At 43.9% G+C, this 27,970-nt stretch overlaps 1 protein-coding gene and 1 pseudogene across 7 annotated transcripts; one reads left to right on the forward strand and one right to left on the reverse strand.

Moving 5' to 3' along the window:
• Positions 1–6,668: 6,668 nt before the first annotated feature.
• Positions 6,669–27,276, reverse strand: LOC128597350 (zinc finger protein 888-like). 7 transcript variants are annotated; one of them, XM_053607667.1, is made up of 4 exons: positions 27,240–27,276; positions 23,836–23,917; positions 17,957–18,083; positions 6,669–8,083 (listed from the first exon to the last, which is right to left on the reverse strand). In XM_053607667.1, exons 2-4 carry the CDS (start codon positions 23,848–23,850, stop codon positions 6,711–6,713), a joined length of 1,515 nt encoding a protein of 504 aa, XP_053463642.1. In that variant the 5' UTR covers positions 23,851–23,917; positions 27,240–27,276; the 3' UTR covers positions 6,669–6,710. The 7 variants fall into 7 exon arrangements, with proteins under 7 accessions (XP_053463642.1, XP_053463644.1, XP_053463641.1 ...); XM_053607669.1 differs by having other exon boundaries at positions 27,165–27,254; XM_053607666.1 differs by lacking the exon at positions 27,240–27,276 and adding an exon at positions 26,929–27,229.
• Positions 10,612–13,686, forward strand: LOC128597352 (kelch-like ECH-associated protein 1; annotated as a pseudogene).
• Positions 27,277–27,970: the final 694 nt, after the last annotated feature.

Below are 27,970 nucleotides of genomic sequence, written 5' to 3' on the forward strand. Positions count from 1 at the left end.
TGTCTCTTTGCAAATCCCTCTGAGTCCTCTACTGTGCAGTGTTCAAGGGTTTCCTTCACTCTTCCTCCCTCTTTCTACACTTTTCTATCTCCTCTCCTGGGAAAGGAATTCTCATAACCCTGAAAAGAGTGCAGCCATTTTACATAAAACAAGCATCTCCCTCCCCAAGCTCCTGGAGTGCTTCAAGGCCAGAGTCCCTGTTAATGCCCAACCCATATCCTGATCAGGCACTAAAGGTGAGCGGTACCGATCACTTCCCCATTCCAGCTATACTGATAAAGCTAATAAAAGCGTTTTGCAACTGCGTGGAGCAGCTGACTCCTGGTCAGCCTCCACTCTCGTCTTCCCTCTAATAAAGCCTTTCCTAATCCCTGGGCTGGTCTCCTCTCCATCTTGCCGCCCCTCATCCCGTCTCTACGCCTAAACCCCTCACTCTCTCTTGCTCTCCACGTCTTTCTCCACATATTCACAGGAAGGACTAGGAATAACTTGATCACCTCCTGAACAGCACGCTAGAATCAGGGAGGAAAGAACGTTCGGTATCATAAAACAAGCCCCCGTCCCTCCCCTAACCCGCAGCCGGAGGCGCCAGGGACTGAGACCGGTCAGGGGAGCTGACCCGTTCCAGAAGGACCAGGGCAGGATGGAGGTGGGATGAGGGGACCGATTAGGACAGAGGTGGGGTCTGCAGAACCCTAAGGCCAGGAAGAGGACGTGGCTTTTCCGGGACTGGGGCTGTGGCGCTGCCCACCAGGGCGACTCGGGTGAGGACTTCAGGGGGAGCCGAGGAAGTGCAGGGGTCACTCAGGGGCTGTAGGGAGGGATACGGCGCGAAAGGCCGTGTGGCAGGAAGACCAGGGACAGGACCTGCCTCCGCTCACGGGTGAAGTGACCCCGGAGGTCAGGGCGCAAAGAGCCATCGGAGATTTATGGTCGTCACTGCCCCGGATCCTGGGTTTAGAGGCGCCAGGGACTGCGAAGCGGACAGTTAATCTCGATGAAGGGAAACTCACCGGCCTTTCAGCGGTAGAGGCTTTCGGGTCTCGGAGCAACCGCGAGCAGGAGGGGGCGGGGCGGAAGGCGGGGCCTGCGCTTCCCCGCCCCGGCTCCCCGGGTGCCCGTTTTCTGCCTTTAGAGAGCAAAACCTACCTTTGAGGCTGGAACAGCTCAGAGACATGGGAACTATTATCTGGTGGGGAGACTCAAGAACCGTTCGTGATTAAAAAAAAAAAGAACCGTTAGTGATTGGATCCAGTGAAGTTCCTGCAATTAAAATTAAGTTCTGCAACTAAACTTAATACCCCATGTTAGGGGTTCCGCGGTAAAATTGAGATGAGCGTCCCCAGGAAGGAGGCTCCGCAAGAAGGAGAGGAGGCCAGTTCAGGGAGTAGGAGAGTCTTTACTGAACAGAAAAGAGCAGAGTGGAGTCTGACCAAGAGCCAGCTCTCTCATAGTTTAAAGAGGCTTTTTATTAACCCTTGACCCTATCAGAGTAGGTGGAATGTGGGAAATGGTGGGGGGAGTGGGGGAGTAATTGTCTTCTGAGGAGTGCCAGATTCTGCTGTGGGGGCCCTCAGGTTGTTAACCTTCCCACCAGGGGCTTATCTCTAGTGTCAGCCAGTAATGGGGTAGGATATTTCCCAGGAACACTGGCCGTGAAGCATTCCAGGAGTCTGTGTGTGTGGGTGCTGTCTGGTTTCTGTCCTGCTTTCTTTCACTAACTATAGAGGCATATACTTCTTATCAGGGTGGTGAGGATTCCTTCCCCGCCCAAGGAATATCTGTGTAGGAGAGGCAAAGTACAATGTGAATTGCAAAAACCTGCCTGGGCTCAATGTGCAATTTCTTTCTTTTTTTTTTGAGACAGAGTCTCATTATGTCGCCCTCCGCAGAGTGCTATAGGCATCACAGCTCACAGCAATCTCAGACTCTTGGGCTTCAGAGTTTCTCTTGCCTCAGCCTCCCAAGTAGCTGGGACTACAGGCGCCCTCCACAACGCCCGTCTATTTTTTGGTTGCAGCTGGCCCCGGTCAGGTTCGAACCCGAGATCCTGGGTGTATGTGGCTGTCGCTGTAACTACTGTGCTACAGGCGCTGAGCCATCAATGTGCAATTTCATGCTGCAGGCCAACACAACACCTATTCCCCCATTACTCAGGAGGGAGAGCTTCAAGCTTGAGCTCAGTTTCAGAGACTCTCACAGGGATAACATTGAGGGCATGGAGACTCAGGAGGAGTGATAAGGTGGTCACCAAGGGGTACTTACAAAAAAATTACCTTATTTTAACCAGGGGTGGTGGCTCATACCTGCAATCCTAGCACTCTGGAGGCCAAGGTTGGTGGATTGCTTGCGCTCAGTTCAGAGACCAGCCTGAGCAACAGCCAGACCTCAGCTCTCCCCAAAATAGAAAAACCAGCTGGGGGTGCTGGCAGTGCCAGTAATCCCAGCTACTCCCAGGATGCTGAGGCAGGAGAATTTCTTGAACCCAGGAGTTTGAGGTTGCTGTGAGCTATGATGCCATGACAGTCTACCTGGGTGACAGAGTGAGATTCTCTCAAGAATAAATAAATAAATATATATAAAACATGATTGACTTTTCTAGAAGGGTATTTTCTCAAAGAGAATGGAAGTAACATTTTCAGTTCATGGTACTGAAAAATAGAGAGTATGGTCCATGGTCAACTGTGGTAAAATGACCTTTTGTTTTTGTATATTTTTACTTGCCATTTCTTATTCCTTCTATATATTCTAATTCAGTTTGTCCAATACCTTCTTCCCTGTATACATTGCTTCTCAATGGAAGCATTGGCATTGACCTTCCAAGTTTTATTGATGCCGCAGTTGCATGAGCTCTTTTACCCCCATACAGTACTGTTAATATAGCCCGGAAGGCTAGAACTAGTCTAGTCCTTGTGTTTGTCATCATCATGGGTCATGCAGGTAATTAAAGGAATGGGTTGAGTCAATGAAGTAGCACTAAGGTTTTTGCTAGTTGCGGTTATAACATTCTACCACAGAGCCAAGAAAATTAAATCAGGCACCTCTAGCTCCCTTCCAGGTGATGGGCATCAAACGTTCACTTTGTAAGCCAGATCTTGGCTTCTGTCTCTCAGGTCACCTTAACTAAGGGTTAAAAAAAAACCCAGGTGGGGTACTTGATGTCTTCTATTCCCATGGAGGCCTATTAGTTGTCAGGCCTCCTGTTTTATTAGCAGGTGTCATTAGGGCCAACTATTCTTGCTTAACTCTATTTGGGACATTACTTTGGCTTCCCATCCAAGTGGTCTTGGCAAAGACAATCCATTGTTTTTTCGTTTTTTGAGAGAGTTTCAAGCTGTTGCCCTGGGTAAAGAGCCGTGGCATCACAGCTCACAGCAACCTCAAACTCCTGGGCTTAAGCGATTCTCTTGCCTCAGCCTCCCAAGCAGCTGGGACCACAGACACCCACCACAACGCCTGGCTATTTTTTTTTTCTTTCTTTTTTTTTGTTGCAGTTGTCACTGTTTCAGCTGGCCTGGGCGGGGCTTGAACCTGCCAGCCTTGGTGTATGTGTCCGACACCCTACCTACTGAGCAACGGGCACCACCCGGACCATCCACTGTTATTCCCTATGCCCCAGGATGCCGGGATGTCTTCATCAGCAGCCAGGCTGAGCTGATACACAGTGACAGAGTGGACTGTAGCATTTTTATCTGCAGCAAGCCCTGAATTAGAAAGAATGTTATTTTTTCCCAGTTAGTATGTGGTACTTCTTTGTGAAACAACCCACTGGAGCTTGTATTAGCTTAGTTGGGTGGCTCTGGGGATCTGGGTGTGCCTTGCTGTTATGGCTCACAATGTTAACTGTAAGTGAACATAACCCAGTGATGCTGTGTGCTAGAGGCAGCCAAAATGCCAGAGCCTGTCATGCACTCACAGATACGCCACTCAAAGAGGCCCAAAGGGCTCCACCCACAAACAGGTAGGGACCATAAACAAGTAGGCACCATGGGATGCCACGCTTATCCCCAACCTCCTAATGTCATTCCTTAATTCCCCTCCCCCCTTTTCTTCTTTTATCCTGAGTATAGGGCCAATGGCCTCTAGGGGAAACATGAAGAACTTGGACTAATTCCTAATACCTCATTGAGTCTGAGACATCAGGTCTTCAATGCCCTTCTTAAACATAGTAACCAGGCAGCATAAGACTTCCCTGGCCTTTGTTCATATCTTTCCCCTAATTTTCTTTTTTTTTTTTTAAGACAAGTCTCACTCTGTTGTGGTGGGTAGCTGTGCCATGGCGTCATGGCTCAAGCACCTCAGCCTCCTGAGTAACTGGGACTATAGGTGCCCACTACAACACCCAGCTAGCTTTTCTATTTTTAGTAAAGATGAGGTTTTGCTCTTGCTCAGGCTGGTCTCAAAGTCCTGAGCTCAAGCAATCCACCCACCTTGGCCTCCCAGAGTGCTAGAATTACAGGCATGAGCCACCACATGTGGCCCACTGTTTATTTTATAATACACCTTTCTACACATTAATTTTCACTGAATTAGTGTAAAAAATATCTTACACAGGCCAGGCATGGTGGCTCGCACCTGGAATCCTAGCACTTTAGGAGGCCAAGGCAGGTGGATTTCTTGAGCTCAGGAGTTTGAGACCAGTCTAAGTGAGACCTCATCTCGAAATAAATAGCTGGGCATTGTGGTGGTGCCTATAGTCCCAGCTACTTGGGAGGCTGAGGCATGAGGATAACTTGAGCCCAAGAGTTTGAGGTTGCTATGAGCTATGATGACACCATGACACTCCACCCAGGGTAACAAAATGAGACTCTGTTTAAAAAAAAAAAGAATTAACATTCTGGGTGGCAGCAAAGACTCAGACTTTGTCTCTCACATGTGACTGCTAACACCCTTTATACTTTCCATCATACCATCTGGACAACAGATGACAATGGCTCACTGCTGCCTCCTGCGACACCAGCTGGAAGTTGAAAGCACAAGTGGGCACCACCAAACCACAGCAAGTTAAGCCAGGCAGTCACCTACTGCTGTTCTCTCAAGCCATTTTCAGACTAGGTTGGAAAGCCTATTCTGCCTCCCCCAGAGTATTTTTTCCTTAATTTTTGCTAAATAGCAAATGCCATTCAATGGAAAAGACAGCCATTTTTTTGCTACCTGCATTTTTGCTACCACAAACATCAGTCCCTAATAACCTATTCATCTCCTCCCATAACGACCCATGTCTGACTGGGTGTGTGGCTTTTGCCTGTAATTCCAGCACTCTGGTAGGCCAAGGTGAGTGGACCGCTTGTGCTCAGGAGTTTGAGACCAGCCTGAGCAAGAGCAAGACTCTATCTCTACTAAAAATAGAAAAACAGGCTGGGTGTTGTGGTGGGGGTCTGTAGTCCCAGCTACTTGGGAGGGTGAAGAGGATCTCTGGAGCCCAAGAGTTTGAGTTTGCTGTGAGCTATGAAGCCATAGCACTCAACACAGGGTGACAAAATGAGACTCTGCCTCAAAGAAAAAAAAAACAACCCATGCCTTAAGATCTTGCCTTGTTCTATTTCATGGTCAACTGGTAAACTGCTTCTTTCATTCAACCCAAGCTGCCCTCCTGTCAGGAAAAAGATACCCTGAACACAATGAGCATGATGAGTGACATCATAGTTTGACATTATTCTCAGCACCTCCCACAGGCTAATTCAGATATATTTAGTTTTAAAGGGCAGAGTAATTCTTCCTCAAGGAACTTGGATAGAAATGATCCTGACATAATTACGGAGGGTCTTTCATGTTACTGATACTTGTTCAGAGACAATGAGAGGCATGTAAGAATATATAATGGTAACAGATTTCAAAGTTCATGTTGTTAAGTGTCATAAGTAGGAATGCACCCTTTTGAATAAACCTCAAATAATTGAATAACATGAAGAAAATCGTCCATTTCTATCTTTCTTTTTTTTTTTTTGTAGAGACAGAGTTTTACTTTATTGCCCTCGGTAGAGTGCTGTGGCATCACACAGCTCACAGCAATCTCCAACTCCTGGGCTTAGGCGATTCTCTTGCCTCAGCCTCTTGAGCAGCTGGGACTACAGGCGCCCGCCACAACACCAGGCTAGAAAATCGTCCATTTCTAAAAAGTCTTGGTAACTTTTTTTTTTTTGAGTCTAACTCTGTCCCCCTGGGTAGAGTACCATGGCATCATCATCAAACTCTTGGGCTCAAGTAGATCCTCTTGTCTCAGCCTCCCAAGTAGCTGGGACTACAGGTGTGCACCACCATGCCCGGCTAGTTTTTCTATTTTTAGTAGAGATGGGATCTTGCTCTTGCTCAGGCTGCTCTTGAACTACTGAGCTCAATCAAGCAATACACCCACTTTCGCTTCCCAGAGTGCTAGGATCATAGGCATGAGCCACCACACCAGTCCAATTCCTGGTAACTTTGATATATCCTAAGTTTTAACATATTTTGACTTGTAATTGTTGTGCAGTATATAACCTCAAAGGTTAATTGAGGGGAGAGAGAGAGACAGAGAGACTGTATTCCTCAGATAAACCAACAGATGTTCTATGGTTTTGATACAGAGTTAATAACCTCAGAAGACACCTTACAATTGTATGGTTTCATCAAAGATATGTGTTTTGGTGTTTGGTGAATTACAAAACCAGCATAAATATTCATGCCACATATCGTTTATACAAATTCCTTTAATATGAAAGCTCTAATGTTAATTAATATTTGAACTCACATTGAGAAGTTTTGCAATACTCACTGCATTTGTGAGAAGTATCTGAAAAATGAATTCTCTGATGTTGTATGAGGAGTGAATTTTGACTAAAGACTTTGTCACAGTTATTGCATTTGTAACGTTTCTCTCTAAAATGAATTTTATGATGTCTAGTGAGGTGTGAGTGGAGACTAAAGGCTTTGCCACACTCGTTACACTTGTATGGTTTCTCCCCAGTATGAATTCTGTGATGTAATGCTAGGTGTGAGGTTTGTGTAAAGACCTTGCCACATTTACTACATTTGTAAGGTTTCTCTCCAGTATGGATTCTCCCATGATTGGTCAGGTGTGAACTGTGACGGAAGACCTTGCCACATTTATTACATTTGTAGGGTTTCTCTCCAGTGTGAATTCTCTGATGAACTGCAAGGGTCGCAGTTCTACTGAATACTTTGCCACATTCATTACATTTATATGGTTTCTCTCCAGTATGAATTTCTCGATGATTTGCAAGGAGTGTGAGTTGACTGAAGACTTTGCCACATTCATTACATTTGTATGGTTTCTCTCCAGTATGAATTCTCTGATGACTTGCAAGGTTTACTTCTTGATTGAAGACTTTGCCACATTCATTACATTTGTAAGGTTTCTCTCCAGTATGAATTCTCCAGTGTCTTTGAAGGTGTGAATTACGACTGAAAACTTTGTCACATTGCTTACATTTATATGGTTTCTCTCCAGTATGAACTCTATAATGACTTGCCAAGTTTGATTTCTGATTAAAGGCCTTGCCACATAAATCACATTTATACTGTTTCTCTCCAGAATGGATTGTCTGATGTATACTAAGGTGTGTGACATAAATGAAAGATTTGCCACATTCAGTACATTTGTAACGTTTATCTCTAAGATGTGCTTTCTGTTTTTCTGTGAGTATTGAAGAATGGATGAAATTATTCCCATATTGATGAGAAACATGGATATTGAGCCTAGAAGAAATTCTTTGGGGTGTTGAATCTGAGGATTTTTCACCTTGATGACAAATTTTCCCATCAGTTTCAAATACATGTAGTTCAGGAGGATGAAAGCTTAACCCAAACTCATTTGTAATAGGCTTATTTTTAGCATCCCTTATATCACATTGGTCTCTACTACCAGTAAAATTTTCGATGTCTGTCAAAGGTACTATGTTGTCATTTTGTTCTTCATCTCTCCACTGAAACTCAAAGTCATAGACGCATTTCTGAATTTCCACGAAGCAAAAATCTCCACTGCGATGGCTTGCATGTCTTTCCAACATCAGTGTGTGGAATATATCTCCTGTCCTACTTTTCTTTGTTGGGGGTAATTCCTTGATCACGCATTTAGGAAAGATATCTACAAGATATAAAAATCCGTAAGTTTCCTATTAACTACAGATAGTAGGTAAATATTGAAATGTATAATATTATATAAAAAGCAATACATATTTAAAATTTCCTAGGGGTATATGGCATACCTCTGGATGAAGTGCTCAACTACACCACTTGGACTTTACCAAACAAATGCAAACAGTGTAACCTAATTGTTTGTATCCTCATATTAACCTGAAATTAAATAAATAAGTAAATAAAAATAAAAAAATAAACTCCCTAACCATGGTCATCAACATTTAGGAACACAAAAGGAATAGGATTCTTTTTTTTTTTTTTTTTTTTGGAGACAGAGTCTCACTATGTTGCCCTCAGTAGAGTGCTGTGGAGTCACAGCTCACAGCAACCTCAAACTCTTGGGCTTCAGTGATTCTCTTGCCTTAGCCTCCCAGGTAGCTGGGACTATAGGCACCCACCACAATGCCCAGCTATTTTTTTGTTGCAATTGTCATTGTTGTTTAGCTGGCCCCGGTCAAGTTTAAACCCGATAGTCTTGATGTATGTGGCCGGTGCCGTAACCACTGTGCTATGGGTGATGAGCCAAGAATATGATTCTTTAACACAGAAAGAGTCATTAAATGTACTTCAAATTAATTTTAGAGAATTTTAGTTTCCAACATCGTAATAAAACATTCACATTGCACGAATATACGTAAATATACAGAGTAGAACCTCCATAGTTGACCACCTCCCTAAGCTGACCTAATTTTCATAGATTAGACATGTACCACATGTACAGTACATAATCAGTACAGTAGGCCTAGTTTCTTATGTTGACCACCTCCATATGCTGACCGTTTGTGACAGTCCCTTGGGTGGTCAACCTACAGAGGTTCTATTGTAAATGGTAATTCTGGATTATAATGATAGCAACGAGAAAAGAAGAAAAGATCAACAAAACAATGTTAGCAAATATAATATTTTTCTAAACATCTGCCATTAAATTGTCTATATCTTCACAGAATAGGTACTTTGTGACATTAACAAGTGGTGCATTTCAGTTATGTTGCACAACACACACTGGAAAATCATAATCTATAAATCATAGTAAAAACTATTTAAGTTGGGCACAGTGGTTCATGACTATAATCTCAGGAACCAGAGAATCAGAAGCAGGAGGATCACCTGAGTCCAGGAGTTTGAGGCTTCAGTGAGCTACAAATTGCACCATTGCACTCCAGCCATGAATACAGAGCAAGATCTCCTCTCTTAAAAAAATGTAATTAATAAGACCCTGCAGTCATCTGTGATAAACAAATATGCAAATAATTATTAAGCTCATTAATGCAAAGTCTGGTATATCTTTGGGAGCAATCTAGAAACCAGTAAGGAAACCGCAGAACTCAGATGAACACCTAACCTGAAGGAGTAGTTTCTGTCTCGTATAACTGGGATTATGGAAAGAATCAGTGCTGTAGCTGCTTTATCAGACTGAAGGCTACAGAAAATATATGCAGCTTCTGGGTAGCTTAAAGCAGCACACATTGGAAGAGGGGAGATGACAGGGAATGATTATGGGCAGAAAAATATAACAGAAGTTTAAGCTTCTGGGAAGGAGCAGCAATACATTTCTTGGGGGAGATAATAACATTTATAAGCAGCCACACATCCTGTAGTAAAAGCAGATACAAATGGCTAGGCAAGACATAGCCCAGAAGACAACTGATGGTCCCAGAAACTTACAACAGGCTGATTAGGGAAGGTCTCCCTTGCATGAAGCTAATTCATAAAATCCTGGGAGAAGTGGCTGTTTTTCCAATGCCCACAACACAACAAAAGAATATAACTCCTACAAAAAGACAGGAAAATATCACAAAATCAAACGAATACTATAAAGTTCAAGCTGGGCATAAAGGCTCATGCCTGTAATCTCTCAGCACTCTGGGAGGCCAGAGGTGGGTGGATTGCTCCAGCTCACAGATTGGAGACCAGCCTGAGGGCAAGTGAGACCCTGTCTCTAAAAATAGCCTGGCCTTATGGCAGGCACCTGTTTTCCCAGCTACTTGGGAGGCTGAGGCAAGAGAATTGCTTGAGCTCAAGAGTTTGAGGTTGCTGTGAGATATGACACCACCACACTCTACTGAGGGTGACAAACTGAGACTCTGTCTCAAAAAAAAAAAAAAAGGCCAGAAATTGATCCTAAAGAAACAAAGTTCTCCAAATTACTTGGAAAAAAGTTGAAACAACTGTCTTAAAGATGTTCAAGGAACTGGGGCGGCACCTGTGGCTCAGTGAGTAGGGTGCCGGCCCCATATGCCGAGGGTGGCGGGTTCAAACCCAGCCCCGGCCAAACTGCAACAAAAAAATAGCCGGGCGTTGTGGCGGGCGCCTGTAGTCCCAGCTACTCGGGAGGCTGAGGCAAGAGAATCGCGTAAGCCCAAGAGTTAGAGGTTGCTGTGAGCCATGTGACGCCACGGCACTCTACCCGAGGGCGGTACAGTGAGACTCTGTCTCTACAAAAAAAAAAAAAAAAAAAAAAAGATGTTCAAGGAACTAACAGCAATAAATATAGACAAATAGGATCAGAGAAGAAAAAGTAATCACAAAATGTGAATATCAATATAGAAGCTATAAAAGAGAGTGATACTGAAATTCTGAACAATTGACATTTTTACTAGAATAGTGTAAGAGCAGAGCAAATAAGGCAGAAAAAAGAATGAGCAAACTTGATACATGGTGTTGGAAAATTACAGAGTCCAAGGAAAAAAATGAAAATAATAACAAAGGCCTCTCCCCACATGCCGCGATGGAGGTGCTGGGAATCTGGAGGCAGAGGCGGAGCCACAGCGTGGCCACCGCAGGGCCCCTGAGGCCAGAGGTGTTGTTCCTTGTCATCGACAAGTGTCCTTCGAGCCTGCAGGGACTTCCTGGTGCAGCAGCTGGACCCAGGCTTACTGGAGCTGGTGCCTGCAGCCGGTTCCTGCCCCTAAAGTCACAGTGCCCCAAGGGGGCAGGGGACACGATGATGTACACCTCCACTGAGTCTAAGGCTGAGGTGACACCCTCCCAGCATGGCAACCGCACCTTCAGCTACCCCTGGAGGATCATACCAAACAGGCATTTGGTATCGTGAATGAATTGAGGCTCAGCCAGCAGCTGTGTGACATCACCCTCCAGGTCAAGTGTGAGGATGCACCGGCCGCCCAGTTCATGGCCCCCAAGGTGGTACTGGCCTCATCCAGTCCTGTCTTCAAGGCTATGTTCACCAATAGGCTGCGAGAACAGGGCATGGAAGTGGTATCCATCGACAGCATCCACCCCAGTTATCGAGCACCTCATCGATTTGTCTACACAGCCTCCAGGTCTATGGGTGAGAAGTGTGTGCTCCATGTCATGAATAGAACTGTCATGTACCAGATCGACAGTGTCGTCCGAGTCTGCAGGGACTTCCTGGTGCAGCAGCAGGACCCCAGCAACGCAAATGGCATCACCAACTTTGCCAAGCAGATCGGCTGTACTGAGCTACAGCAGCGAGCCCGAGAGTTTATCTACATACACTTCGGGGAGGTGGCCAAACAAAAGGAGTTTTTCTTTTTTTTCTTTCTTTTTTTTTTGGTACAGAGTCTCACTTTATCGCCCTCGGTAGAGTGCCTTGGTGTCATACAGCTCACAGCAACCTCTGACTTCCGGGCTTAGGCAATTCTCTTGCCTCAGCCTCCTGAGTATCTGGGACTACAGGCGCCGGCCACAACGCTGGGCTATTTTGTTGTTGTTGTTCTTGTTGCAGTTTGGCCAGGGCTGGGTTTGAACCTGTCACCCTCCGTATATGGGGCTGACGCCCTTACACACTGAGCCACAGGCATCGCCCCAAGAGGAGTTTTTCAACCTATCTCACCGCCAGCTAGTGACCCTCATCAGCCGGGATGTCCTGAACGTGGGCTGCGAGTCTGAGGTCTTCCATGCCTGCATCAACTGCGTCAAGTATGACTGTGAGCAGCGGCGCTTCTCTATCTATGCGCTGCTGCAGGCGGTTGGCCGCCACTCGCTGACGCCGCACTTCCTGCAGATGCAGAAGTGTGAGATCCTGAAGTCAGACTCCCGCTGTAAGGACTACCTGGTGAAGATCTTCCAGGAACTCACCTTGTACAAGCCCACGCAGGTGATGCCACGCCAGGCACCCAAGGTGGGCTGGCTCATCTACACCGCAGGTGGTTACTTCCGCCAGTCCCTCAGCTACCTGGAAACCTACAACCCCAGCTATGGCACTTGGCTCCCCGCTGGTGAACTCTGGCAGGCTGCGTGGTGGGTGGGCTGTTGTACACAGTGGGAGACCACAACAACTCTCCAGACCGCAACACCGAATCCAGTGCCCTGGACTGCTACAATCCTATGACCAAACAGCGGTCCCCCTGTGCCCCTGTGAGCGTACCACGCAACCGCATTGGGGTTGGCGTCATTGATGGGAGCATCTATGCAGTCGGCGCCTCCCACGGCTGAATCCACCATTACAGCATGGAGAGGTATGAGCAAGAACGGGATGAGTGGCACTTGGTGGCCCCAATGCTGATGCGAGGGGTTGGGGTGACAGAGGCTGTCCTCTACAGTCTGCTTTATGCTGTTGGTGGCTTTGAAGGAACAAACCGCCTTAACTCTGCCGAGTGCTACTACCCAGAGAGGAATGAGTGGGAGATGATTACATCCATAAACACCAGCTGAAGCAGGTGTCTGCTTCCCGCACAACTGTATCTATGCTGCAGGGGATTAAGCTGGTCAAGATCAGCTGAACAGTGTGTAACGTGATGATGTGGAAACAGAGACATGGACTGTCACAGCCCCCATGATGCATTGGGGAAGTGCCCCGGGTAGCACCGTGCACCAGGGAAGAATTTAAGTCCTTGGAGGCTACAGTGGTCATATGTTCCTGGACAGTGTGGAATGTTACAACCCAGACACAGACACTTGGAGTGAGGTGACCTGCATGACATCTGGCCAGAGTTGGGTGGGTGTAGCTGTCACCAGGGAACCCTGGTGGAAGCAAACTGACCAGCAGAACTGTACCTTGTACCTGTTGAGCTGATTTTATTTCCTTGCGAAGAAACAAAACAAAACAAAAAAACCCCAACAGTCCAACGGAGGAGTATTGTTGTTTTTGTACAAAAACAGGGACAAGAGAAAAGGCCACAGTGCAAATAATACTCCTCATCCTCCAAGAAGGGAGGCTGGATGCTGCAGTGTTTTTTTAAACAACAGCTTGAAAGAAAAGGAAGGGCAGGGCAGGAATCCATCAGCCCCTCACAGCACTCCCAGGAAGGTCTGAGACAAACTGCCTGGATTGTGGGATGGGCAGAGGCAGACCTCTAGGAGAGAGGCCTCCAGACCTGCTGGCCAGATACTAGGCTGGAGTCATACTCCAGCGTCCATTATTTCCCTTTGTTTCACTGAAAGCAGGTGCTGAGGTCAGCCTGGTTTTTGTTACTGCCATCTTGGTGATTCATTCCTAGAGACCTGGAAGGGGGGCCAGTGAGGCCTTGGGAGTTGCAATCCCTCTGTTAATGTGGCTCCTGGGGAATGATCCTGTACAGAGAAGCTACCGGATATCTCTGGCCTGGACAGTTATTTTGTTGATAAGTAACCTGTAACTTTCCAAGGAAAATAAAGAACAAACTAACTAGTGTCAAAAAAATAAAACAAAATAACAAAGACAACCAAATGGAGCCTGACTTTTCGTTTGCTAAGAAGCAAAACAATATATACCACAACAGTCCCAAGAGGAGAACAGAGAAGTTCTAAATGGTTATTTGAAGGTATAATGGTCAAAATGTTCCATATTTGTTGAAAAAAATGGACTTATAAAGTCAAGAAATTCATCAACTCCATCTAGAATGAACCCAAAGGCACTATCATAGAGACACGTTATAAATGAATTATTGAAACTCAAAGAAAAAGGAAGATCTTGATAGCAACAATAGAAAAAAAACTTGTCATAACAACAACAAAAAACCAGTTAAGCTGAGCCTGGTGGCTCACACTTGTAATCCCAGCACTCAGGGAGGCGGAGGAAGATGGATTGTTTGAACTCAGTTCAGAGACCAGCCTGAGCAACAGCAAGACCCTGTCTGTACTAAAAATAGAAAAACTAAACTAGCTGGGCATTGTGGCAGGTGTGTATAGTCCCAGCTACTTGGAAGGCTCAGGTAAGAGGACTACTTGAGCCCAACAATTTGAGATTGCAGTGAGCTTTGACACCAGGACACTCTACTGAGGGTGACAGAGTGAGACTTTCTCAAAAAAAGAAAAACTAAAAAAAAAAAAAAAAAAGGGTGGTGCCTGTAGTTCAGTGGGTAGGGCGCCGGCTACATACACCCAGGCTGGTAGGTTCGAACCCTGCCCAGGCCAGCTAAATAACAATGACAACTGCAACAAAAAATAGGTGGGCCTGTGGTGGGTGCCTACAGTCCCAGCTACTTGGGAGCAATTCAGAGAATTGCTGAAGCCCAAGAGTTTGAGGTTGCTATGAGCTGTGACACCATGGCACTCTACCCAGGGCAACAGCTTGAGACTCTGTCTCAAAAAAACAAAAACTAAAAACAGTGTATGGTACACTTGAAAGTCACTTAACAGTCCATTTTAAATGTTCCAACTATAAAAAAAATCATAAGTATATGAGATGATGCATTGACAGCTACCTCAATTTCACCATTCCATAAACTATCCTTATTTCTTTCTTTCCTCCTTTTTTTTCTTTTTTATTGAGACAGACTCTCACTTTGTCACCCTGGGTAGAGAATGTCATGACATCATAGCTCACAGCAACCTCAAACTCTTGGACTCAAGCGAGTCTCTTGCCTCAGCCTCCCTAGCAGCTGGGGACAACTGGCTATTTTTATTTTGTTTTGTTTTGTTTAGCAGGCCTGGGCCAGCCCTGGAGCATGTGGCCAGCGCCCTAACCACTGACCATGGGTACCCAAATCATCCTTATTTCAAAACATGCTATTTTACAATGTAAATATAAAATGGAAAAAAAATGCACAAAATATTGATAATTACGTATTTCACAAAGGGAGAGATCTAAACTAAACATTTCCAGATAAAGAGCTAAAGAGGATCACTAGCACTGTAGAACTGTCCTACAAGAAATCCGCTGTAGAACTGCCCTACAAGAAATCCTTAATAGGGTACTTGATGTTAAATCTAAAAGATGCTAAAAAAAAAACAAACTAAAAAATGCTGAAAGTGACAACACACATGAAAATATAAAATTCTCCAGTAAAGGTTAAGTAGAGAAATCTAGAAACCTGCATTTTTATATTTTCATTAATAGCTTTTATTTCCCTGCAAAGCAGAAGCACCCCCCCAACACTGAATATGTGTTAGTATAAATACAACACACACAGAAGTCATTTCTGTCATCAATAACATAAGGGGGTGTTGGAGCCATAAAGAAGTCACTGTTGTCTGTTGACTGAAGTTAAGTTTTTATCAATTTAAAATGGAGGGCTATAAGTTTAAGATATTTTAAGCGCTGGCAATAATAACCACAAGATTCTATCTGTATGATATACAAAAAAGGAAATAATATGGGCATTGAAGTCTATTTACCATAAACAAAAATCAGGGCAATATGAACAAAAGAACTAAGAAAGAAATAAAGATAAAAAATGTACAAAAGAAAAACAATATGTAACAAAATAGCATCAGTTAGGCCTTCCTCATCAGTAATTACTTTTAATGTAAAGGGTGTAACTCTGTAATCAGAAGACATAGATTAGATGGATAGAGAAGAAAACAGGATCTAACCATCCATAACAGACTCACTTTTGCTGTAGGAACACATACAAGCTAAAATAGAAAAAGATATTCCATGTACATAGTAATCAAAAGAAAGCAGAGATGGCTATGGCAGTATGAGACAGAATAAACTTTAAGTCAAAGTTATAACAAAAAGAGACATTGGAAAATAATAAAAGCAGGAGGCTGGGCATGGTGACTCACACTTGTAATCCCAGCACTTTGGGAGGCTGAGGCAGGAGGAACATTTGAGGTCAGAGTTTGAGACCAGCCTGGGCAATATAGCATGACCCCATCTCTACAAATAAATTTTACTATTAGCCCAGCACGATGGCACATGCCTGCAGTCCTACCTACTCAGGAGGATGAGATAGAAAGATCACTTGAGGGAGGCGCCTGTGGCTCAAGGAGTAGGGCGCCAGTCCCATATGCCGGAGGTGGTGGATTCAAACCCAGCCCCGGCCAAAAAAAAAAAAAAGAAAGATCACTTGAGTCTATGAGCTCCAGGCTGCAGTGAACTATGACTATACTACTGCACTCCAGGCTGCTGGGAAACAGAGCAAACCCTGGTTCTCTTAAACCAAAACCAAAACAAACCAAACATGCCCTGGGGAAGATAAATAAGGAAACAGATGATATAAATGTCACTGGAGACTAACTGTACCTAACAGACTTATATACAACAAACCACCTAAATAGCAGAATGGACATTGGTCTGAAGTAAACGGGGAACAACTGTAGAATAGACCTCATGTTATGATGTAAGTTTTTATTTTTTATTTTTTTTAGAGACAGAGTCTCACTTTATCGCCCTTGGTAGAGTGCTGTGGCGTCATAGCTCACAGCAACCTCCAGCTCTTGGGCTTAGGCAATTCTCTTGCCTCAACCTCCCGAGTAGCTGGGACTACAGGCGCCCGCCACAACGCCTGGCTATTTTTTTGTTGCAGTTTGGCCGGGGCCGGGTTTGACACCGCCACCCTTGGTATATGGGGCCGGCGCCCTATCCACTGAGCCATGGGCGCTGCCCATGATATAAGTTTTTAAAAATTTCACAAGACTCAAATCATACAAACTACCTTTCCCTATCACAGTGGAATTAGAGATTAAGAGAAGTAACACAAAATTCTGAAGATATGTGGAAATGAAACAACACTGCTCTATCAACCAATGAGAAGATGAAATCGCAAGAGAAATTAGAAAATATCCGAGACAAAAGAAAAGAACATACAACACACCAAAGCTCATGGAATGCAATAACAGCGCTCCTAATAAGAAAATTTATAACTATACATCATTATCTAAAAATAGAACAAATGTTTCAAATCAATAATTTCATTTATCCCTCAGTGAATTAGGAAAAAACCCAAACTAAACAAAAATATGGCAGAAAGAAGGAAACGATAACTTTTGTTTTCTCACATAAACCTCCATCATGCTGAGAGATTCTCAAACACCATTTAATGTAACAGCTTCCACTATGCCCACCTGAGACCTCTTACCTGTGATCACACCTTTGACACTTTCTTATAGCTTTTGTTTCCTTCCTATTTTCACTTTTCTCTCCACACACTAGGCTTTTCCCCTGTTTCTAACATGGAGCTAATATTCAGGCCAAGAAAAGAATATCCTGCTCATAAAATGCTAGGAACATAATATACTCTACATTTGGCAGAATTCCTACCCTATGTCCTTGTGAGAATAAAGGACGTAACAATTGAATCTAGGATTTTATCTCACAAACTCATCCACTGATTGCCTCATTTTGAAAGCCTAAAGAATGCTATAAAATGATGATATCATTTCTGTCCCCTGAATTACTGAGTCAAAAGCATAGGGGCAGATAATACAGAACTGGGTGTTTGATAAGTTTGCAGTAAGTGTCTATGCATATTTCAGGTCTGCAACCATCACTGCTGTACCATGAATGGGGCAGAACACCTAAAGAACAGGGATGCTGAAAGGCCAGAGGCTGCATTACAGAGCTTCCATCTCTGAGTCAACAAGGGTTCAGTCTCAGTCATGCAATGCAGGGGCTCCCAAGAGGCAAACAAGATTAAATGCAAAGAAACACAAGGGCAGGCCCCTATTTCTAGAGGAAAGTTATTCTCACCCAAGGAGACCAGGTTCCTGTAGTTCTCCAACATCACTTCCCTGTACAAAGCCCTCTGAGCAGGGTCCAGGAATTTCCACTCCTTCTGAGAGAACTCTATGGCCACATCTCTGAATGTCAAGTGTTCCTGAAATGAAAAATACATTTCACCAAGGCATTATGTACAGAGTTATTTTCACACAAAATGAGGAGAGGAGAGAAATTAAGTATTAACTAGACTGAAGTGAGTGTTCTGGCAAATCCAGGTATTTTTGAGCAAGTTTTCCCTCTCTAAATGCATTATACTTCTGATTATACTTTCCCATTAGAGATTATGATATTCTCTAAGTCAATGTGAATTTCTCAGTTTTGTGGAAATAAAAAAATAAACACAGGGTTCTATCTGTAGAAGTGTTAGATTCTATTTTCAACACAGTAAGGGCTCTTCAGTATCTACATGTGCTGGAATACAAGCAATGTCTTCAGAGATGACAAAATCCAAGTGGTTTAGTGAAAACCAAGTCACACCTGACAACTGTAATGATTAATAGCAATAGCCATGGCTAACATTCTTAAACATTTCCCATGTGCAAAACACCATTCTAAATGCTTTACAAGTACTAGATTGTAAAATGTTAGCCCATGACAGAAAGCTTTCTCCTAGAAGCCAATTCCCTTCACAGACGTTCCAAGAAACTGGCAGGAAAATTAAAGAACTAAAAATAGCAGAGCAGGTGCCTGATCCCAGGGGATTAGGATTCAGGTCTGAACATAAAGAAACAATGATTTAAATAATAGACACAGCTTTAAGTAAATTGGCAGAGGTTTAGTCAATAGAGAAAATGTGAAACAACTTCAAAAGTAAGAACGTGGAACATCATAAAAGCTCACTGTATACAGACACAGGCATGTACACAGTGTTACTGTCCTTATTACTACTACCTCATTAACATGACAGTTTAGAACAAATTTAAGCCTATGGAAAATATTTAACATGATTTGGCTATTGTAAAATATAAAACTTACTTCAAATGATGTCTCCTTGATATAAACTATGGGCTTGCCATCCATGCATTCATGAACGTATATCACAAATGCACACACTTTAATTAACTTCAGATAGCAGGAAGGGGGAAAGGGAGGGAGGGAGGGGGATGTGGGTAGAGGGAAGAGGATTGGTGGGATTACACCAGCAGTGCATCTTACAAGGGTGTATGTGAAACTTGGTAAACGGTCTGTGAAGCTAGTGAATGATGCCCCATGAGTATATCAATGTACACAGCTATGATTTAATAAAACAAAAAAAATTTTCAGATAGCAGATCATAAGCCTACAGAGCACATAGGCATAGAAAAGGCTTGAGAACTGCCAAGAATTTTGAGCCTGGCTGTTTGGATAACATCCTTCTTGAATGAATCCAGACACCAAAAATGGGGAGAATGGTTTGATTTTGAACTACCTAAAGTACTAACAAAAGATAACAAGACACATAAATAGAAAAGAAAATACAGATGATACAAAGAGAAAAACTACATCACCACAAACTGACATTAAAGAAATAGAAATTTATAAATAACCAGACCAAGAATTCAAAATAAGAGTCATAATGATGTGCAGTGAGTAACAAGACAGCATACAATGACAGCCTGAAATCATGAAAGCAATGCGTGAACAAAATGAGAATAGTAACAAAGAGATAGAAACTATGAAGAAGAATTAAGAAGATATTCTCGAGTACAAAATATAATTATGGAACTGAAAAACTCAACACATGGGTTCAAAAGCAGACCTAACCAGGCAAAAAATTTGTCAGAAGAAAAGCAGCAGAAGAAAAAAATAAAGAAAAATGAAGAAAGGCTAAGAGACTAACGGGATTCCATGAAGGGCAACATCCTATACATTGTTAAAATCCCAGAAGAAGGTGACAGAGAAAAAGGGACTAAGCCCCTGTTTGAAGAAACAATGGCTCAAAAACTCCCCAAATTTCAGAAGACACATGGACATACAAATTGAATAGCTTAAAGATATATAGACAGGATAAACTTCAGAGAACTACAACAAACAACATCATAAAAGAAAAAAAATAGTCTAAGTTCAGAGAAAAAGAAAGAATCTTAACAATAGCAAGAAAAAACCTAAGTCTATATGGGAGCCCCTGTGCCCAAGATATTCCTTGTGGCCTAGAAGGATGCGGGATAATTTATTCAAAGGAAGACAACTGGAAATGAAAAATATTATACCTGGGAAAACTTTCCTTCAAAAGACATGGAGAAACTAGGTCTTCCTCAGATAAACAGAAGGTGAGGAAGTTGGCCCCTACTAGACCTGGTCTAAAAGGAAAAATTCATTCTTGTGGCATACAGCTTCAGCTTTACAAGATGAAAAAGTTCTAGAAATCTGTTGCACAATAATGTAAATATACCTAAAAATGTAAAATACCTAACACTACTAAAGCTTTACTAAAACAAAAACTTTACTAAAATACATGATCAAAAATTGACATATACAGATGAGGTGACATCAAGACTTTTATAAATACAGACATTAAGAGCCATTAAACATAAAAGAAATAGTCTAATTTCAATAAAATCTGCCTTCTGTAGATGGAAAACCAAAATATCTAGTAAAGGAAAAGGACAAGCTAGCTTGTTAGCTTACAAGGAAAAAAAAGAAAAAAACAGAACACAGATGAGATTACCAAACCAAATAATTATGACATATATTACCTGAAACTTTAAAATGAGTCAAATAAAATACCTAAAAGTTACACATAAAAATCCAAATTGGGGGGCGGCGCCTGTGGCTCAGTGAGTAGGGTGCCGACCCCATATACCCACGGTGGTGGGTTCAAACCCCACCTCGGACAAACTGCAATAAAAAAATAGCCAGGCACTGCAGCGGGAACCTGTAGTCCCAGCTACTTGGGAGGCTGAGGCAAGAGAATTGCCTAAGTCCATAGAGCTGGAGGTTGCTGTGAGCTGTGATGCTACCGTACTCTACAGAGGGCAATAAAGTGAGACTCTGTCTCTAAAAAAAAAAAAATCCAAATTGGGGCTGGGCAAGGGGGCTCATGCCTCCTAGCACTCTGGGAGGCTGAGGCGGGAGGATCCCTTGAGCTCAGGAGTTGGAAAACAATCTGAGCAAGAGTGAGATCCTGTCCTTACTAAAAACAGAAAAACTAGCTTGGCGTGGTGGTAGGTTCCTATAGACCCAGCTACTTGGAAGGCTGAGGCAAGAGCATCGTTTGTGCCTAAGAGTTTGAGGCTGCTGTGATGCCACAGCACTCTACCAAGAGCAACAAAAAGAGACTCTATCTCAAAAAAAAAAAAAAAAATCCAGGCTCGGTGCCTGTAGCTCAGGGTCTAGAGCGCCAGCCACATCAGCGCTGGCAGGTTTGAACCCAGCCCAGCCCCACCAAACAATGAAAACTACAACCGAAAAAAGAAAAAAAATAGACGGGTGTTGTGGAGGTGTAAAGCCCAAGAGCTGGAGGTTGCTGTGAGCTGTGACACCACAGCACTCTACCCAGGGTGACATAGACTCTGTCTCCAAAAAAAAAAAAAAAAAAATCCAAATTAAATACAGGTATAAACAAAATTTTATGTATGTATGTATGAGACAGGGTATCACTTTGTTGCCCCAGTAGATGCCATGGCATCATAGCTCACAGCAACCTCAAACTCTGGGGCTCAAGTGATTCTCTTGCTTTAGCCTCCCAAGTAGCTTGAACTATAGGCGCCTGCCAGAACACCTGGCTATTTTTAGAGGCAGGGTCTCAGTCTAGTGGGCTGGTCTCAAACTTCTGAGCTCAGAAGATCCGCCCCCCTTGCCTCCCAGATATAAACAATAAAATTAAATCTCAGTGAAACACAGTATTTTAGTTTTTTGTTTTTTTTTTTTGCAGTTTTTAGCCGGTGCTGGGTTTGAACACACCACCTCCAGCATATGGGGCCGGCGCCCTACTCCTTTGAGCCACAGGTGCTGCCTGAAACACAGTATTTTATAATCATGCACTAAACAAGGCCTGTCAAAGAAAGAAGAAACAAATGGAGAAAAAGAGACATCAGACTTCTGTTTTATACTAAAAAAAGCAACATGAAAAAAAGTAACTCCAGTGTATAAACTACAGAATAAAAAATAGCTCTTAAAATACATGAAAATTGAGTATAGTATTAAAGACATTTTATATATACATGTCCACAAATTAAGGAAACCTACTCAGACTCCTAAAGAATTAAAAAATGTAAATATAAAGAGTTACCATTGTCTCCACATAATCCAAACACAAAAAGAACATAGTATGTGTACTACATTTTACTTAAGCGAGTGGGCACTCCCACATGGTGTTGGTGTGGGAGGGCACATTTCCAGTTGGGAATAGCAGAGAAATCTCCCCACATCTAAGAAAACAGGAAATAACCCAGGCTAGAAGAAGTAACCCAAGTCCTCAGAGATCCCTGTGCTCACACACAGGCAGACTTTCTTTAAAACCAGGAAAAAAGGAGATGCACCTGTCTTAAGAGAACAAAGGAGGATGTAAAATGACAAGCTATCCTGTTTCCTAACCTGAAAACATGTAAATTTTCAAAACATGCAGGACAGACAGGGTGTGGTGGCTCATGCCTGTAATCTCAGCACCCTGGGAGGCTAAGGCACCCTTGAGCTTAAGTTGGAGACACCAGCCTGAGGAAGAGGGAGACCCTGGCTCTACTAAAAATGAAAAAACTAGCTGGGCATTGTAGTGGGGTCCTGTAGTCAGCTGCTCAGGAGGCTGAGGCAGGAGGAATGCTTGAACCCAGGAGTTTGAGGTTGCTGGGAGCTATGATGCCACAGCACTCTAGTGAGTGCCACAGAATGAGACTATCTCAAAAAAAGAAAAAAAAAAGACACATGCAAGATAAAATACCTCAACAAACCATTCACTGAAGAACTTTCTTCAAAATCTCATGACATCACAGAAATACATCTGCACAGTACTTGCACTGATGCTTGCAAGAGAACTGACAATAGTGGGTCCCCATTTGAGAGAGAGGCAGCGTGACTTCAGAAGATCGGAGATGCTTTGTGTCTCAGGACTTAAGAGCATCTCTGCCTGCATGTTTACCAGAAAACAAATACATAAATCATGTGAAGCTTAACAGAACATCACATTTAATAATAGCAGGTGGAAAGACAGTATGGGTTCATCTTCTGTAATAAGAAGTTCTGCTCTGATTTCTGAGGAAAATACTAACCATTTTTAATCTAAAATACCTACAGCACAAGAGTCTGCAGAAATACCACAGTGCCCATAGGATGAAAGTGTTGAGAATGATTTAAAGACTCTCCTGTACTTGGTATTAATTTCTTATTTTAAATTTAATGACAGAAGGAAACATCCTCTGTCACTGATGTTTCAACTTTCCATTCCATTCCTCTTCCAAAAGAGACATACTGATACACTAGAGTTTAGGAGTGAATGCAAGATAATACCAGCCTAAAAATAAGGTTTCCCTTATTGGTTTCCTTTTCTAGAATTTACCAGGTAATTCTGCACATTAACACCTGACTTCCACACATACCTTCACCAATCTTGGTCTACAGAAACCTGGCAGTGCATCCAGACATGGCACTGTCCATTCTCCCAACAGCTGACCCCAGGGGGCCACAACCTGTCCCGGATGTACATCTGTGTGAAGCCCTTCCCTTTCCCAGGACAATGTCCAATGCAGCCTTTAAGCAAGGTCATGCCACTGGGTCACCATGGAATGGAATCTAAGTGGAGATGACAAGGACCTAGGGAAGTAAGAGTCAGGAAACATGCCAGGCTGGACATTTCAGAGTCTGAGATCAGCACATCCAGTGCCCAGCACCTCAGATGGGAGAAGACTCAGAATGATTCACCCCAAACACCACCTCACCTGAGTAACAGCCATTCCTGACTCCTGTTTTTTCCTCTTCTTGCCTTCTCCTTTATGTATGATGAATCTTTAGACGTTAATCCTGATTGTCAAAAATATGAGGTTTAACACTTATAAGCCACACACCCCCTTCCCATGCCACAGCCACACACAAGATCTCACTCTATGCACAGTCTTCTGTGACCCACAGTACTGGAAGGCAGGATGCGGGGACAATATTCAGGATGACCAACTGCTGATTTAGTTTGATTAGCAAGGACCCCTTCATCAGACCCTGCCCCTCTCCCAATGAAGCCCACACACTGCAGAAATGGGGGAGATGGGCTGCAGGGCAGCCTGAGATCCCCTCCAGTGAGGCAGAGGACAGCCCCTCACCCTTCTGTGATCACAGGCTGAGCTCAGTGCTCAGTAATGGAGGACATAGAGCCTTGGTGCTCAGTTCTGGTCACCGAGTGGACATACCTGGTCACTGGAACCCAACATGACTGTGTGAACAGTAAGGGGACATGAGAGATGTATTTGGAAAAAAGCCTCAGCACTCTAATGTGATACTAGGCCTGAGTGCCACTCAGAAGGTCAAGGCCAAAAACCCTCCCTCCTTCTGGCTTTGCTCTTCCCATAGGATGTTATTGCCACCATTGTCCAGACAGGGGGTCACAAAGGAAGAAAAAGCAAGATGCAGAGCAGGAAATAAAGACCAGAGGTGGGACAGAGGGGATGGCTGGAATGCGAACTTAGGGGAAGTCAGAGAAGCCTCTACTGAGAAGGTGATGAGAGAAGCACACAGCCTGAGGTGTCACCTGCAGCTGAGGGACTAGGGAAGTTGAGACAGAAAGACAGTTCATGTGAAGGCTCTGAGGCAGGAGATCCCACGTTCCCAGGAAAAGGAAAGAGGCCTATGTGGCTGGAGCAGAGTGAGGATGACATAAGCAGGAGATGAGGCCAGATAGGCCCTCAGGGCAGAGCAGGGAGGGCCCGGCCTGTACGTATTATTCTCTTTCACCTAGAATAGCAGTTCTTAACCTGTGGGTCTCAACCCCTTTTTAACAATGAAAATATATCCTGCATATCAGATAGTTACAATTCATAACAGTAGCAAAATTATAGTTATGAAGTAGCAACAAAAATAATTTTATGGCTGGGGTTCACCACAACATGAGGTTGCAGCATTAGGAGGCATTAGGAAGGTTGAGAACCACTGACTTAGAACTTTGGACACAATGTATTTCCTCATCTATTTTAAGTAAATATGTGTTATTTATTTATTTATTTAGAGACAGAGTCTTACTTTGTTGCCCTTGATAGAGTGCCATGGCATTATATAGCTCACAGCAGACTCAAACTCTTGGGCTCAAGTGATCCTCTTGTTTCAGCTTTTCATTTTTAGTAGAGATAAGGTATTACTCTTTTTCAGGCTGGTCTCCAACTCGTGAGACCACCCACGTCCGCCTATCAGAGTGCTACAATTATAGATTATAGGCGTGAGCCACCACACATGGCTGTATTTGTTATTTATATTATAAATTAAAGCCTGGCATGGTGGCTCACGCCTGTAATTCTAGCACTGTGGGAGGCCAAGGTGGGGTAGACTGCCTGAGCTCAAGAGTTAGAGACCAGCCTGAACAAGAGTGAGACCTTGTCTCTAAAAAACAGCTGAGCATTGTGGTAGGCGCCCATAGTCCCACTCTTTGGGCAGGAGGATAGCTCCAGCCCAAGAATTTGAGGTTGCTGTGAGCTATGATGCGAGAGCACTCTACCCAGGGCAATAACAAACAATTACAACACTTAGGAATAATGTACTTATCTCAGATATTTAAATACATGCTAATGAATTCAGCTAAGCTCCAGCAAATGCAGGGTACTCTTCTTTTGAGATGTTAGAATAGTATAGGAACACTTTTGGGTGAGTTCAGAAAGTTACTTTTGGACATATGAACGTAGAGATGCCTGTCAGATGGCCCAACAGAGAAGTCATAGAGCAGCTGGAGACGATTCTAGAATTCAGAGGGGAGATCTGCAGGGGAAATGGAGAGATATAGGTTGGGTTTAAACCATGACATAAGATGATAAGGCATTGGGTAAGGATAGGATGAGAAAAGGTTCAAGGATCAAACTAGGGGTCACTTCACACTCAGACAACAGGGGATTCAGCAGAGGAAAGCTTTAAATGATCAGGCAGGTAACAACAACATTAAATGGAAAGGATTTCTGAAGGTGAGTGGGATGTCTTCAAAGCAAGATAAGAAAGAGATCAACTGTGCAACACGCTGCTGACAGGAAAAGAAAGATGAGGACAGCAAATTAAATACTGGACTTACAAATGAGAAGATCACAGGTAACTCCGAAAAAGAAAATATCAGTGGAATAGTGCTCAGATGGGGAGCGAAGGTATGGTCTCTATGTTTCCGTGGTTCCCTTTCTGCTCTAATCCTCAGGTGCCCCCTCTTGTCCTTGAAACATGCTGCTCTGTCTACCCTGGTTCCAAATCATCTACCCCCACCCCCACTGTCTGAGGTGCCTCCCCCTTTCCTGCCACTCGCAGTCCTTCACCTCTTGGGACATAAAGCTTTTCTCTAAATTTCTCCAGTTCCTTTTCTCCTCATGCTACCTTCTCAGCTTCTTCTTTCACTCTCACTGCGTCTCTGCAAATCCCTCTCCGCCCTTTATTTTGTCATTTGTTTAGGGGTCTCCTCATTCTTTTATTCACTCCCTCAGTTCTATTTTTTCTCAATTGCTATTTCTTTGGGTCCCTTGTACCCACACATTCCAAGGGAGGGGAATAAAGTAAGACGTCCAACTCCAAGAAGAGCACCATTTTCCAGTGGGCGTCATTTGGGAAGGATGGGCACTGGGTGTCTCAATACAGGCCCAGGGTCACCCTCCCCAAGGCGAGATCAGAAGCAGTAGTGACCATGAAGAGAGCGGCGGGGTCCGCTCCAAGGTGGCAAGCGCGGGAGTGTATGCAGGCAGGGACAGTGTCCGCACAACCGCAGGACCAGGAGGAGCCCGCGGCTCCCCCCTGGAAGGGGCTGCGGCGCTCTGTCCAGCGGCCGAGACCCCCTTGGGGGCCTGAAGGGCTCAAATCTACCCTACCTGGGAGGACTTTACGTAGCGCGGGGCAGGCGGAGAGGTGAGTGAAGGAAAACGGGGGAATGGAGGTGTCTACTTGGCTCGAAGGCAGAAAGACCGGGGTAGGGAGGGAGGACCAGCCCCTGAGAGATTTTGCCCTAAGAGTCGCAATCCCCGGACCCTCACGGCGACGTCCGATTTACTGGAGTCGACGGGAACGGTGTGCGGATTTAACGTCTATCCTCGGTACGAACCCCCACCTCAAATCCCTGATATAGAAGGGGGCGAAGACTGCGAAGCCCAGGATTAATCCTAAAACAAATAAAAGGACTCACGCCCGGAACACTCAGAACGCCCAGCGTTGCCGGTTTCCGGGGGTCCCAGAAATCTGCGCGCGCAGCAGAGCTCGAGCCTGGGCGGGGCCATCTTATTGGGGCGGAATCTGGGCGGGGCGAGCGGAGCCAGAGGAGGTAGGGCCGGACCCCTGGCCTCCTTTAGCCTGGCTCTCGGAGTATTTCAGTGGATTGGGAGCTGGGACATATCTGGCGGAAAGCACCTGGGATGGCGATTGCATTCAAGACAGTTCCGGCTATTCAAATTACTTTTAGCAATTTAAATCTAAACCCCGGTAATTGTGAAGGGGATGCAAACTGGAATGTGAAATGCAAAACTCTTTGAGTGGCCAGGATGTGCAATTACATGCTGATGCCCAACAGAACAGAATGGAAATCCGTTCTACTTCTATTCCCCAATCACTCCGGAGGGAGAGAGTCAAACTGGGGTGCTAGGCATGGAAAGCTAAATGAGAGTGGTAAGGTAGATTGACAATCATTGCTTTAAAAAAGCAACACTTTTAGAAGCACATATTAATTAGCTGTTCTTTACATTTGTTTTATTACACTGGAGATGAGTTAACCTAATATGCTTTTGAGATAAATTTTGAGATCATAATATTGTCACGTCATTAATTTCTAAATATACTGTAATTTCAAATAGACTTCATGTGCATTCTGAAAACATATATTTTAAAATTAGAACGTATTTTAGGGCTTCGTTTCCCCTTTCT

This window comes from Nycticebus coucang, chromosome 10 (assembly GCF_027406575.1).
Source record: "Nycticebus coucang isolate mNycCou1 chromosome 10, mNycCou1.pri, whole genome shotgun sequence".
NCBI lineage: Eukaryota > Metazoa > Chordata > Mammalia > Primates > Lorisidae > Nycticebus > Nycticebus coucang.

Coding starts and splice junctions, on each gene's coding strand:
- LOC128597350 (XM_053607667.1), bottom strand. Junction 8,084..17,956: donor CAGGAACCTGGTCTCCTTGG/GTGAGAATAACT, acceptor TATATCTTGTAG/ATATCTTTCCTAAATGCGTG.